Source organism: Nelusetta ayraudi, unplaced genomic scaffold, assembly GCF_046127955.1.
Source record: "Nelusetta ayraudi isolate G7.1 ecotype Tasmania unplaced genomic scaffold, CSIRO-AGI_Nayr_v1 ptg000084l, whole genome shotgun sequence".
NCBI classification, from domain to species: domain Eukaryota; kingdom Metazoa; phylum Chordata; class Actinopteri; order Tetraodontiformes; family Monacanthidae; genus Nelusetta; species Nelusetta ayraudi.
The window spans coordinates 7,647,736-7,662,641 of NW_027466134.1; the positions used below are offsets into that span (position 1 = coordinate 7,647,736).

The 14,906-nt window shown below is 48.2% G+C and overlaps 1 protein-coding gene across 2 annotated transcripts in view; it reads right to left on the minus strand.

Moving 5' to 3' along the window:
- Positions 1-4,093: 4,093 nt before the first annotated feature.
- lpp (LIM domain containing preferred translocation partner in lipoma) overlaps positions 4,094-14,906 on the minus strand; it is a 123,852-nt gene continuing 113,039 nt past the window's right edge. For both annotated transcript variants that reach the window (XM_076045137.1, XM_076045136.1), the window contains exons 9-11: positions 9,295-9,473; positions 7,551-7,671; positions 4,094-7,105 (exon numbers count right to left, since the gene is read on the minus strand). In XM_076045137.1, coding sequence (XP_075901252.1) covers positions 6,977-7,105; positions 7,551-7,671; positions 9,295-9,473 — 429 coding nt within the window. In that variant the 3' untranslated portion in view covers positions 4,094-6,976. The remainder of the gene's footprint in view (positions 7,106-7,550; positions 7,672-9,294; positions 9,474-14,906) is intronic.

Here is a 14,906-nt window from a genome sequence, read left to right on the forward strand (position 1 = left end):
TCACAAGTGATTCCCTCGTTCAGTGGTACCTTCATAATGTGGCGAGGCGCAGAGGGAGTGGGCAGGGTGCAAACCCCCAGACCCCCTGGGGTTCGACGCCCGCCCAGGCCCTCTTCACCTCGACACAATAACATTCATTTCTTTTGCTAAGCCAAACATTTACAAACCTTGCAAGACAGCTGGTTTCCTCTGATTTAGAACAAACCCCAGTCCAAGTCCTTTTCAGCTGGACAGAGTACGACGGGACCAGCCTGCATCCTTCGGTGTTGATCGCAACAGAGGTTTTGTCCAATCACCTTCCAAGTTTTGTTGGAAGAGGCCCTCGTGTTTTCGAAGGTTTTCCAGCTTTTTGAGCTTCTTTTTGCTCCTACTCCTACCCCTTTACTTCCCATTGTACTTTAAATAGCCCAACACACACACACACACACACACACACACACTACTTCTTTCTTTGTGCAGAAGTAAACACGTGCAAAACTTTTTTATTTAGGTCAATCAAAATGCAGTTTTAATACCTCTTAGCATCTTAGCTATAAGTCACATATCAAAGCGCCGCTTCGCTTAAACACTTAAAAGTGCGCGCCGTGGATGTCATTAAATAGTTAGCAGAAGGTTGAGAAAGGAGTGCAGCAGTCCCCTGTAGCGGCAGACGCACTCCTCGTGAAGCAGCAGCAGCAGCCGCCTGACTGATGCCTGCACAACAGAGTGACAGCCAGAGGTGAAATTTTCATTTTACATGATTGCGGGTAGTTTTAAGAGAGTCGTCTGCACGGATAATGGCACTTTAAATGTTTAGCGTTCAGTCGCGAGTGACTCATGCAACATTCAGACTCTCGCAAAGGCCTGTAATTGAGGCACATTAACGGTGGGAGGGAAGAGTGAAGTGGGGGAAAAATAAATATGAACACAAAGAAAGTTTGACTAAAGAGCGAAACCTCTGACAACCTGAGGCAGGCGGTGACGGGCCTCCGTGTTTTGAGCGGAGCACATTATTGTTTATAATTGTCCATTACAACTTATAGAAAAGAGAAATAAATTGAATGAACATAAAACCAATTTATTACCGACTTGTTATGAGTGTTAAATTTGTCGCCAGGTTAAAACGAAAGTCACGCTGCTGAGCGTTCTTATGCTTAGCTTAGCTCAGCTTTCTCCCGCTGTAGCCTTAACGTTAAAAGTACTTCCATTTCAGTACTCACCGATACCGAATACTTGATAAGGTCATTGTAGAATTACTTTGATATATACATATGTATATTCATACGCACACATATACAACTGGTGTCGGTGTCGCAGTCTCTGCACGTATTTTACGAGTACGAGTACCACGCTCAACTCCGGTAGCAGTACCGAGATTAAATCAGTGCCGATACCAATAACGGCATTGATATAGGTACCAATACCCGATACTGGTATTGGTATCAGTACATCCCTAGGTATAATAGTTCCTGGGCATGGTATTCAAAAAGAGCAAAGGAACACCTGTGAAAAATCAGAACCTCCCACCTGTGTTCGGGCCCTTTTGCGTCCTGACTGATCCGACGTGGTCTGAGCTCCTCCCCGCGTCTCCTTGGCTGCTCCTTGGCCGCTCGCCGGAAGCAGAGCCGGGGCTCGGGAGGAGGTCTAATAACGTTCCCCCCCCCCCTCCCCTCCGCCCCGACGCGCCCATCAGCCGCGGCTTGGCTCCATGTCTCGCGGTAATCCGTCTAAGTTAAGCCCGAGTGCAACGCCGACTCGGAGATTACATCACCGCCTTTGGCCGAGTCAAGGACGCTCCCAAATCAATGCTCCTGATGCAAATGCACGGTGGGAATTCACTTTAAAGCTAATAACATTAAGCTGGGAGCGGTGCCACGCGGGCCCACATTGTAATGTTATGTAAATCTGAGCGTGTGACAGCTTCATTTAAATCAGAGTGCGCCAGATTATGCACGATAGTGTCCCACTTTGCTCCCGCGTGCTCATCTCGGCTTCCCGGTAAATAATTCAGGCCATAATTCGGCGCATTAGAAGGAGACGTTCAAAAAAAAAGGAAAGGAGAAAAAAAAAAGGAAAAAGGCCAAAGCAGCAGCAGGGCCCCCGGAGACTCGACGGCGGAATTTTATGCAGAGGAAGAAATTGGAAGGCGGCATGATGTTGGCTGCAGGGCCCATCACTCATCAATTTGTTTGTAAACACCAGATTTATGTGCAGTAAAGCAAGTGCACGGCTCCACCGCTGCAGGGGCCTCTCTCTCTCTGACTCTCTTAGACACACACACACACACACACACACACACAACCCCAGCATCACCTCCAGCAAAACAGAGCGGAAAAAAAAATTACTAGGAAATCTCCAAGTAGTTGCCATTTCGTTTGGAAATCTTCCTGGCAGAGATGTGTGTGTGTGTGTGTGTGTGTGTGTGTGTGTGCGTGCACGCTCACAGTTCAAGTCATGCGGCCTGAGAGCGGCGAGCTGATGACATAAGCGCTGTGTTTACTGTAAGCATCAGGTCAGCCGCGGGTAAATATTTCTGTTTGATTAATCGACTCTTGACGCGAATCACCTCTCAGTGACCACAGGAAGCTCCGCCCCTCACTTCCTCCAACCCCCCCCCCCCCCCCCCCCCCCGACCAACACATCCTACCCCTCCCCCGTCTCCTCCACTCCGACTGTCGACGTTTTCACTGACTGGCGCTTCAATTTGCCGACCTGCGGGAGGGAAAACGAAAAACGTTCGCCGAGTCCGGCGACGGAAAAAAAAGAAGCAAAGATGACAAATGGAAAAAGGATTAAATGAAGTGGCGCTTCGGAAGAGGAGACGATTAAAAAAAAAAAATGATAAAAGAAAAAAGCAGTAGGGGAGAGAAAACTTTCAGGAAGTGTTTAAACGGTTCAAGTGACTCCATCCTGGTGATGTTGTTAGCATCGTTAGCATTAGCTCGGCTCTCAAGTGTTTCCTCTGGTCCCTTCTTTTGTCTTCTGTGATTTGTAAACAGTTGATCTTTGACTGGACACTTAATATGACGATCAACTGGAGAGAAAAAAATATGCTTTGCTGCTCTGCTGGTTGGACTCGTGATGGACTTCCAATATGGTGGCACAACATTTTTCCAGTGGCCACTTGAGGTACTGCAGCCAAAAATATCCAATGCAGACCACAGAGCATTTTTCACAAAAACCGCAGTACGGTAAAATAAAGGGCCGTAAAACGGTTGACAGGACACCTGTTATCTGAATTCGACACATAACAAATATTTATATTGTGTATTTTTACATCATGGACTTTATAAAAATGTTCTTACGGACAGAAAATCTCCAGAAAAGACTTTATTCCAAACATGATGTCATGTCATGTGCTGTGTCTCAGCTCGTTCCGATTAGCTGATGCGTTCTGATGCATCATGGGAGGTACAGTTCTAATAGTGATATATATATATATGTATATATATATATATACATATATATATATATATATATATATATATGGTCTAAATCAGGGGTGTGCCAACTACAGCCCGGGGGCCATATGCAGCTCGCTAAGCTTTCTCCCGCTGAAGTTTAATAAATGATATTGATAGTAAATGAGTCATAGAACAGCTGCATTTCATCCATTTTTTCAGTGTTTTCAGTCATTTCAATAAAGAGCTAAATACTGAGGTGCTTCAAAGACACGTATTTTTGATTTTGTTCATTTTCAATTGACATTAAAGCACGTTTCCGACATATCCCATTATATATTTGTCTACTATAAGGTGGGTCACTAAAACACTCCATCCATCTGTCAAATCTTAGAACTCACTGTGGCCCCACCAGTCAGAAAGTTTGCCCACGTCTGGTCTAAATTCACACTGATACATCTCGCTACTCCTGCTGCTATAAAGTGTTTCCGCAGCCGAAGGTCTCGTAGAGTCGGTGGAGGGGAGGGTCGGCTGCGGTTGAAGACTGTGGCGGCGAGGCGCAGCGATGCGGAGCTCCGCAGGTCAACGGAAGGTTTCCGGAGCAGCTGCAGGCGAAGACCGAAAGCCAGAGATTCTCTGAGATTCTCTCACATCATTTTAACAAAGTGCCACGAGAGGCTGGAAGCGAACAAAAGGCAACGAACAAACGGGGCTGCTGTTGCAAAGCATTTATTGAGGGGAAGAGAAAGGAAGATACAACACAACAGTCGACTACAGCGCCCCCCCCCGACTCCCTCAGACCTCCGGGGGAGTGGGGGGGCAGATCAGAGGCTTTAACGGCCGAGTCTCAGAGCCTTCGCCCTGGGAGCTGGCGGCCGCGAAGCTCTGAGCTGCGGATGAAGACGGCGGCAGCACGGAGTCAAACCGCGGCCTGGTCGCTTTACCAAGCCGTGTGTGTTGGGGACGGGGGGCGGGGGAGAGGGGGAGAGGGGGAGAGGTGGAGGCAGTGAGGAAAACACACCCAGAGCACTGTGAGTCAGCACAGCTCAGTCAAAGGCACTTTAAAAAACAAAACAAAAACAAGGTTAAACAGTCAGGAAACATTTTGTGGCTGTTGCCGAAGTTTAGCTCTCGGTAAATGCACCCAGATCACCTGGCGCAACAACACGTGCTAATAAGCTAACCAACAACAACAACAAAAAAAAAATTTCAACCAACGATAAAAATAACCCTGTGTTATGAAGCACTGACTTTTTAAAAGTTTTTTGAATATGCAACCAATCAGAACAAATCAAAGCCAACCATCATAAAACATTCCACGGGTAAAACTACTTCCTGCACTGAGTTGAAGGATACAAATGTTGCTCCGTTAACCCAAAAAGTCCCGCTCAGCTTCTGTGGCTGACCTCTGCGTCAGCGGCAGAATCCACTTGGATGAGAACATTTTTCCTCCTGCATGTTAGTCGCAAGTCTCGTGATTACGTTTTGTTTTGTTGCTCCCCCTACCCCCAGTGGATCTGGCAATGTACTGCAGCAATTCACTTGCTTTGACTTTGACTTCACGCAGAACGACGTGAGTGTTCAGAATTAGCTCAGCAGAATAAGACGGCTGCTACCAAGTATGCAATACCCATCGTCACCATAAGGGGGGGAGAAAGAAACCAAGCTATTACAATTGGTCTATAGTTTTTTTTATTTTTTTATTATTTTTTTTTAAGAAATATATACTGGTAGTTTAATGAATTGCTATGTGTATTGTTCAGCACTTAGCACGAGTTGCTTCGGCGGTGACCCAACTGGTTACATTAGAGGCACAATAAAAAAGCTGCTTTTCTTCAAGGGAACATGGAGAGAATCCTCTACTTTTTGGGGGGTGCGTCACAGTAAACTATTTCTGCAAGAAAATAATGAAAAATAAATTCTGAATTGAAATGATCTGGATCCACCATCGACTTCTGGAGCTTGAAAATAAATATCTTGCTCTAAGGCACAACTAGTGGCCAAAACTATTTTTACAAATGACTTTAATTTGGCATCAAAACAACTTTAAAATTGATCACCACAAGCCGCTGATCAATGGCCGTCAAACAGAATTAAAAGAAAAATTAGATTGAAAAAGAATTGTGGGTAAACTCCCGTGGTCCCTTCTTATCCCGTCAACTTTACACCAACACTAGATATAAAAGACATCAATCAACAGTGACACTCACTCTCTCTCTCTCTCTCTCTCTCTCTCTCTCCCACACACACACACACACACACACACACCTACACACACACACACACACACACACAGTACCAATAGTCTCCCTCACTATCAGGCTATAAGGACACTTAGGCTTGAATCTGTACATGTAAAATATTTTCCTTATTCATAAAAAAAAATCCCCTAATTCTAATAAAGTGTCGATGCAATTAGCGATAAGAATTGCATAGCCGTAATTTCGAATCTCTGCTTGATTGCAATTATGCCGCAATCTAATCTAGTTACTGGTAAATAAGAGGAAAAGTTACATTTTTACCTGCATAAAAACAAAGAGAAACAAAGTAGATAATTAATACGAAGCGAATGCCGCGATCATACTGGTTCATCCGATACATGATCAGTGGAGGTGTACAGGACATGAACGGAAACAAAAAAATAAAATACACAATAAAAAGTTGTGTCATGTTGTGAAGGAAGTTGTGTTGTGTTGTGTTGTTTCGTGTTGCCAGCTGCTGGTAAATGCTCTGGTCCCTTTAAAACATCATAACATATGGAATATAGTTGCGTGCTGTTAGTTACACTCTTTGGCGTTGCGTTGTGCGGAGCTGAGTGGTGGTGTTGTATCGCTCTTTGTGTACCGTCGGTGCAGTCGTTTAGCGGGTGGCCGAGATTGAAAACCATGGAAAAATGTAACAATGTGAGTCAGATGAGACAAGCTAGTTTTCAGAAAAGAGTTTAGAATAAATACTGATATGTCTCTGCTTGTTTTCCTGGTTACCCCCTTCATTCAATCTGATTCAACTATAAAATAATAACAAATTATAGGGAAATTATAGGAAAAGTCTAAAAAAAAAAATAATGGTTATAAATGTATTTATGCATGAGGAGCATCTGAGGATCCATCAAACTGCCTCCGAGAAAAGAGTGAATGAGTAATTGATTAAAGTATTTCACCCATTTCCTGATTGTTTTTACTTCACAGGAGCAGCCTGATGTGATTATTTATGGAGAGAATGTCCAGAGATGTGAGTTTTATCACACACCTGCTGGAGCGGAGCAAGCAGGAGGACTTCTCACTGACAAGGTGAGCGGTGGAAAACACCAGAGATGAACTGGAGTGAACTGAGAGGAAGGAGGCGTCAATCATCTCATCGAACTCCTCACCGTCAGCAGATTGAATCTGCGTTGAGCTTGTGTGTGTGTGTGTGTGTGTGTGTGTGTGTGTGTAAGTGTCATAAATGAATCTTGCATGTTTGTGTGGGATGCGAGCAAAGAGAGAGCGAGAGGGAGGGAAGGGGGAGAAGCGGGAGGAGGCAGCGTGAGGGCGGGGCTACGGATCACAGTGGCCAGTGGAGGAGGTGGAGGCGGAGGTGGAGGTGGTGGGCGGAGCTCAGAGGTCGGTGGTGGCCTTGGCGGTCAGCGCCTGGATGCGGCTGGTGTTACAGTTTTTGCAGAGGACGTGTCCGTCCAGAGGGTAGCAGCCCTGGTTGTCCCCCTCCGACAGCAGGGAGCCGCAGTCCTGCAGGGGCGGAGAGACCAACGCACAACACACACACACGCACGCACGCACGCACGCACACACACACACACACACACACACACACACACACACACACACACACACACACACACACACACACACACACACACACAGAGTGTGTCAGTGTCAGCAGCCTCTCGTCTCCCCCGCGTGAGAAGATCTTGTTGAGCTCCTTCGGCTGAGCTAATCTGCTTTGATTCCCTTTGACCTTTGACCTTTACGTCTGCCAGTTGCTGCTCCTCTCTCTCTCTCTCTCTCTCTCTCTCTCTCTCTCTCTCTCTCTCTCTCTCTCTCTCTCTCTCTCTCTCTCTCTCTCTCTCTCTCTCTCTCTCTCTCTCTCTCTCTCTCTCTCTCTCTCTCTCTCTCTCTCTCTGGCGGGCGAGCGAGCACAAACCAGACGCCCGACATCCTCTCTATCACACACCTCGCAGCGGTAGCACTGCACGTGGAAGTCACGGTCCAGGGCCACGATGCGCACGGTCTCCTCCTGACCCGGAGCTGGCATGATGGGCTCGTGGCACACGCAGCAGCGAGGAGCGAACTTCCTGCAAAAGAAAAAACAGCAACGGTTCAATCAAAACAACAGGAAGTGATCATCAGTCATCAAAACTGTGATTTTCTATTTTGGTTTTGGCTTTGGTGACGGCGATTATGCTGTTTATTTATGGCCACAGTGCAGTGGAACAGTATTAATTACATTATTATCGCTAATCATTAAAAAGATGAGCCTCACTTTACAGCAGGAATACAGAAGGCGGAAAACTGTTCCCAAATTTTTTTTTTTTTATCCTCACATACTCTTAAAACGAGACAAAAACAATATTTTTCCATTTTCTTTTCTGGAAAAATGTTTGCAAGTCTCACAGGAGAAAGTGTCACACAGCGGCTTCCAAGAACAGGAAAAACACAGAAACTTTGAGGAGTTTTCATTTTATGGCCTCTGACTTATTTGTGTGTCTCTTGTTTCACATCTAAACATGGCAGGACTTTTTTTCATTTGTCACAACCGAGGCCTTCCAGTCACAGTCAGACTGTGAGGATGTGAAATTCACAAGGAGCATTTTGGGGTCATGCGAGGTGACAGGAAGCACGAACAGGAACGTACTCGGGCTTTTCTGGTTTCGTCGCAGAAGGGGAAGCACGGTGGAGATCTGGGGGAGGAGTTCGCGACCGTCCGTGGAAACGGAGGGCAGCGCCGTTTTTGACGTGCAGTTGCGGAACCGTCTGACAAGAAGTCGGTTGTTCACTTCCTTTTCCTCTTCCCATTCTGGGAAGGTTGAGTAATCTGCAGCTCCAGACTCGTTGACGGGAATCTAGAAAAACGTTTCACTTTTTTTTTTTTTTTTTTTAAGATTGCTGTCAGCAGTGGCGGCAGGTGGCCCGGAATTCGCGGAAACGGCCGCCAGCCTTCCTGAAAGCGGCGGCGGTGCCGGTGGCAGGACGTGATTGTGACGTCAGAGATTTCACTCACGTCGAGGTTAAAGAGTCAGCTGACACTTTGACACGGTCGATTTATCGAACCACCAGTTGGCAGCTTTGACTGGACACAGACAGCAGAACCGCGTTCCCCTCCACCAGTGTTTTCTAGCAGTAACCAGCTACACCAGCCAGGTGTTGGCCACGCCCCCTCCCGGGTGTTGGCCACACCCCCTACGAGACCAGACCACCTGTTTTTTTTTTAAATCCTCTTCCAAACATGTGGAAGGTCCAGCGAAGCATCAGTTTTAGCAGGACGCTGCAAACAGAGGGCTAAATAGGCTGTTGTTTTTTTTTAAGGTTTTGGAGTGAGGCTGCACACAGGCTGCGGTCTGTCTGTCTGTCCGTCCGTCCTGTGTCCTAAATGAAATCTTAAAATGTGGAAACTTTTATCTAATGTTGTATGTTTTTCACAAATGTGATTCTTCAATTTTAACTGAAATTTTCAATTTCAGTTTAAGGACAGAGCAGTTTCATAACTGAACAGAGCCCTCTTTCATTTTCAACAAGAACGGGATGAACAATTTCTTGCATCCAAACAAGAAAGTGAAGTGAACCACGACCAGAAGCTTCACCGCAGGTGTGACGGGATTTTAAGTCGAGTTGTTCCCAATTTTAGCACGTTGTTTCACGGTGAAAAAAACGAAACGAAACGAAAGAAAGAACACGTGGCAGGTGCCGAGAATGCCTACTTGTGGAAGTCCTCGATGCAGTGGATGTGGTTGGAGGCGTCCACGGTGAAGGGGATGCCGTCCAGGCTGCGGTGGCAGACCACGCAGGTGAAGCAGTGGGGGTGGTAGGCCTTCCCCGTGGCCCGCAGGATCCGCTCCATGATGGGCTTGCTGCAGATGGTGCAGGTCTCCAGGGTGTTCTGCACACACACACACACACACACACACACACACACACACACACACACACACACACACACACACACACACGGTTACACAACCAACCCTCCTGATAAACCTGCTGCTGATTCACTGATTCACTGGTTCACTGGTTCAGTCGCTGATTGTTTGCAGACACATTTCTTCTACTTTTTCCAGCGGCCCAGTTTGGGATTTTTTCTTTCAAACTCCCTGCTGCTGCTGCTGCTGCTGCTGCTGCACTAGAGCTGGATCTCCTCCCCTTCTGCACGACCGGGGACCTCTTTTTGTCCTCGGATGCCTCGCGGAGCTGAAGGAATCTGATTAGCGCTCCGGCTCTTCTCCCGCAATACAAACACAGCCGTTTATCAGCCGCCCTCAGCCACACTTCGCTCGCCGCCCTGCCCTGCTCGCCGCTCACAGCAGCGGCAGCAGCAACCGGCAGTAAATACTTCCACTTTGTGATGACTGCGGCTTTTCTGCAGCCAGACAAGCGGGCGGGCTGCCCGGGTTTGGGGGGAGGGGGGGACGTGGCGGCTGACTTATCTGCCACATCTCTCTTCTTTATATCTGCTCAGAGACACCATTTGTTATTCCAATATTCCATAAATAACGGCTCCCTCTCCAAACAGCGGAGGTGGAGGATATATCATGGCAGGCTGATCAATATGGGGACGGTTGGTTGGAAGAGGGGGTGGGGACAAAAAATAAATAAAATTAAAAAATAACCCAGGACGTTCTGGTCCCTCTGACCACACAGGTCTGATGATCTGCTGCTTGTAAAGATCATCTGGCAACTTTTTCCTTTTTCCCTGTTTTCGCAGCTCCGAAGACTCAAAATCATAAATACTGCACTACAACTATATATCTATATATTTACAACTGGAAATCTTGTTTGCCAGGGGAGCCCAGAGCCAACATTCACTGGGCCGTGACACGGAGGTGGACGACGGCGAATCAGGAAGCGAGCTGAGCTGAAGGTGGAAGAAGTGAACGGGCGTCAGCATCCGTCGTGCTTGTTTACACCGGATTAGAGCGTTTTTTTGTTTTTTCAGTCAACAATCTAATTGCTGGTGGACGGAGAGCGTTGGAGAGCAATGTGCTCTTTGTCCGGTCAGCAGCATCCTTCCATGGCAGCTGCTCACAATTTCAACCATGACATTTTTTTTTTGCTCGTCCATCTTGGCAACCTCCACCAGACAGTGTTTTCAATCAGTCTTAAGACTTCAGAGGATCCTATAACTCATCAGCTTCCTTAATGGGTTCAGAGACAGTAAGGTCGACAAGCGAGAAGATTCGGATCAAGCAGCTCCAAAAAAACAAAAAAACAAAATGCTGCCCAAACGTGGCAGTTTGCCCAAATGTTTTCGACTGGCTCTTGACCAGATGGACGTGTGAAACAAATCACACAATGTGAGAGTGAATCTGTAAAGTGGCTCCGCATTTGTCGCTGTGTGTTTTTCCTTTCACCTTTGTGGCGAGGATCTGAAGGACCTTTATCTGACCTCCGCTGTCGCTGCTGCTCATTTAGGAAAATAAATTCCTGGAGTCTCTCTCAGCTCTGCCGTGCTCCGCTGTGCTGCGCCGCGCTTGGCTGGGCTAAAGAGTTCACGGCTGAGCGGCTCCTATTGGCCGGGGCCGCAGCGGCGGGCCGCCTCAGTGTTTCCAAACACAGCTTGCGGTGTGTAGCAACACTGCGCTGCGTCATCGGCTGCCTGCCGGACGCACCGCCGGCGCCCCGCCGCTGCGGAAATGACACTTTGAGTGAGCGCTCGTCCGCGGTAAACTCCCGACTCCTCGCCGCGGTCCGGCTGCGGAGCACGTGCACTGACATTTACGGTCGGCACGATAATGAAATGGAGGGGGTGGAGGGGTGGATGACACTCAGCCATGGTGAGAACCTCCATCTGAGGTCCCATTCGTCCATCCTACTAAACTCTGACAGGCAGCGTTTTAAATTGATTTCATTTTTTTTCCTCACCCACTGCAAAACCAATCGACTCACCTTAAGGAAAAACAAAAGGGAGGAGTCGAAAACACAGAAGAAGACCAGGAGGAAGCAGCTACTAGCTAGATGAGATGAGTGTGGACGCTGCATAGTTTGGCATTCGACAATAAAAGAATGAAAGAAGACATCACTGAGTTGCTAACAACTGTTTTAGGATGCGATTGTTTAAAGGCGGATGTGTTTAATATCCAGCGATGTGCAGCTAACATTCTCCGCGGCTACGTTTCGCTAACAGGAAGCCTCGAGCTCGTTGAAGCACTTTTCAGATGCTTTCTGCCGGCCTCTCGACAAGACGGATGCGTGAGATGATTTCAAACTTTGGCGGAAACTTGACGTCCGGCTACGGACGAGAACCGTTGAGCTTCCCGCGCGCGTCACCAGGGGGCGGGGCGGGGCTGAGCCGAGGAGGCCACGAGGTCGAGCTCTTCTCTTCGTCGACCGTGTGACTCAGCTAGGAGTCAGGAGGCATCATTTAAAAATACGTCCATTTCTTCAAAGCACTCTTGGAAGAGGAGGCATTATTTCATGAAAAGCAACGAGCGCAGACGAGCCGGGGAGTCTCCGCCCCCCACCCCCCCGCCACCCCATCCTCCCTCCAAGACAGTAATAGAAATGAACAGTTTTCCCAGGGCAACGTTTGTGTGTAAACAATGTCCGCGCTTTGCAATCGGGCTCGATCTTGGAAGTGGAATGAAGCCTTTAATGAGCTCGCTGCACCGAGCCCCAGAGGTTTGCCTCGTGCGCGCGCGCACACACACACACACAGATGGAGAGAGAGAGAGTGAGAGAGAATATATGCAAGACTGAGAGTGTGAGTGAGATTCCAGAAGCGTGCGGCGCCAAACCATCCTCAACTCTGCGTTTTCCGCTCACTTATTCTCTTCCGTCCTTCACGTGGGAATACCTTGCCCTTGTTTAGCTTAACTGGAGCATGTGATTCCACAGCACACGCACGCACACGCACACACACAGACACACGCACACCTCCTCCGGGCCGATGTAATGAGTACAGTACTCAAAAGACAAAATTTTTTTCCTCTTTTTCTTCTTCTTCTTGTTCCTCTCTGATGCTACAATTCCCTGACCTGGATTCCTGCGTCCTGCCCACCTCTCCTTCCTCCGCCGGTTCCTCACTTGTTGTTTTTTGGGATTTTTTTTAGTCCCCCCCCACAACCCGTTATTTGGTAACATTCATCAACCCCGTTCGCAGAGATGCGTTTTCTCGTGTCAGAATACAGAATTTAAATGGACAGTGGAGCCCCCAAAAAATGGCCTGACACGCAGGGCACCCGCTCTGCCCGGCAGGCGAATACCTCGACACGAGCCGCCACTAGAGGGCGGTATACGTCTGCAGAAGTCCGCGTTTCTGCGTCTCCCCCCTCCACTAAATGTGATGTGTTGGAGCATATGTATTCTTTTCTACCACTCCACCCCCAACACGCACACGCACACACACACACACACACACACACACACACACACACACACACACACACACACACACACACACACACACACACACCCCATCTCTCTCTCATGCATTTCTCTAAGTGTTTGCCCAGAAGGCTAAACAAATGTCTAGGCAGATGAGGTAAAAGTGAATTTAGGTCAGACAGCCTCTTGCTGAACTGAGGGGTGAGTGCAGCTTCGTTTTTAAAGTCAATTGTGGCTTCCTGCTCCTGGTTTTCCGAGTTCCTAGTCCTGCTCCTGCTCGGCGGAGAGACACACATCCGTGCCCGCGTCCTCCGAACCCGGCTGCCCCGATGTTTTCTCAGCAAACACGGCCTGACGCAGGTGGCTGTTAGCGCCGCCACCTGAAGTCAAAGAAGACAAACTGATGCAAAAGTGAAAAAAAAGAAGAATCGTCGAGCTGGCGCCACTCAGCTTGGTGTCCTGCTGCAAACAGGTCCAGTGCAACTGCATGAAATATATATATATGTATATATATATATATATATATATACATATATATATATATGTATATATATATATATATAAAAACCAAACAAACAAACAAAGGAAAGACCTAGGAAGAGATGCTTATAAAATAACACAAAATCATTAAAAAGCAGCAGACAGATTGTTGCGTTTCGTCTGAACCCGTCTGGAAGATGTTGCTCAACATCTGCAGCTTTCACACTGATGCGACTCGACGGCTCGCTGCTGTTCTTCTCTCTATTTCAACTCCTGCTGCTCCGACCGGAAACTTTCTATAACAGACAAACTACCTGCATGACATGAACCGGTAGCCCCCCCCCCCCCCACACACACACACACAGGACTCTGCGTGACTCGGTGTGTTTGCGTCTCCCTGTGCCAGGTGCTCCAGGTGCGGTGCAACGAGAAACATGTTCCCCGTGTTTGCAGGGAAGGAATGTGGGCTCGGTTCACCCCATCACCCCCCCCCCCCCCCCGCCCCGCCCTCTCCTCTTCTGTCCGCATTGTGATAAATTTTTACACCTTTCTGTGTTTCTCCCTCTCTCTCTTGCTCCCTCCCTCTCTCTCTCTCCCCTCACATGGCCGAGCGGGGCTGACAGGAGGCAGCCTGGAGTTCACTCAGACTGCACGCGATTTATGACCTGGCACACTCACTGGCTCAGAGCGGGCCAAATTCCACTCTGTGTGAGCGAGCAAGCGTGTGTGTGTGTGTGTGTCTGTGTTGCTCTCAGAATGCGCAGCTCGCTGCCAGGCCACGCTGTGTGAATTAACTGGAGCCTCCGACTGACGGCGGCGGCGGCTCGTGCAGCAGCAGCAGCAGCAGCAACAGTAGGAGCAGCTGCAGCAGCCGCAGCAGCAGCAGCAGCAGCAGCAGCCGGTCGCAAGGTTTGTGTTTGGTCTCGTCGCCGACTGGCTGCTGCTGAACTATGAGTCAAATCAGCAGCGCCTCCTCAGGGAAGGTGTCCGCTGACTTAATAGACCTTGACAAGCGGCCTCTCCCTCTCTCTCTGTCTCTATCTCTCTCTATCGTGCACACACACACACACACACACACACACACTCGTAGACACTGTGTGTGTTGTATCACTTCATATGGGTCAATCAAAGCAGTGCAAAAAGACAAATAATGGTGCCGGCGAAGGTCTGAGTGTCTGGTGAAAGAGATTCAGTTCAACACGCACTGACTGCTGAGGAAGAGGAGGAGGAAAGGGGAGGAGGAAGAAAAGAGGGGAGGAGGAGGAGGAATAGAAGGAGGAGGTGTTTGCAGGTCAGTGCAAAACTCGATTGACACTCGCCTGAACTCTGTTCGACTCAGTGACATTTCGCAAACAAAGAAAAACCCAAATCACTTTTTTCTCTTCTGGTGTTTTTTTTCCCATCCTGGTAGATGATTAAACCGTTTGGCGGCTTAGGAACCAGGCCACTCGCTCACTGTCATCGCTGCCAATCCAAGGCTGGAGCCAAAAGCTGAACTGGGAAAAACATGACC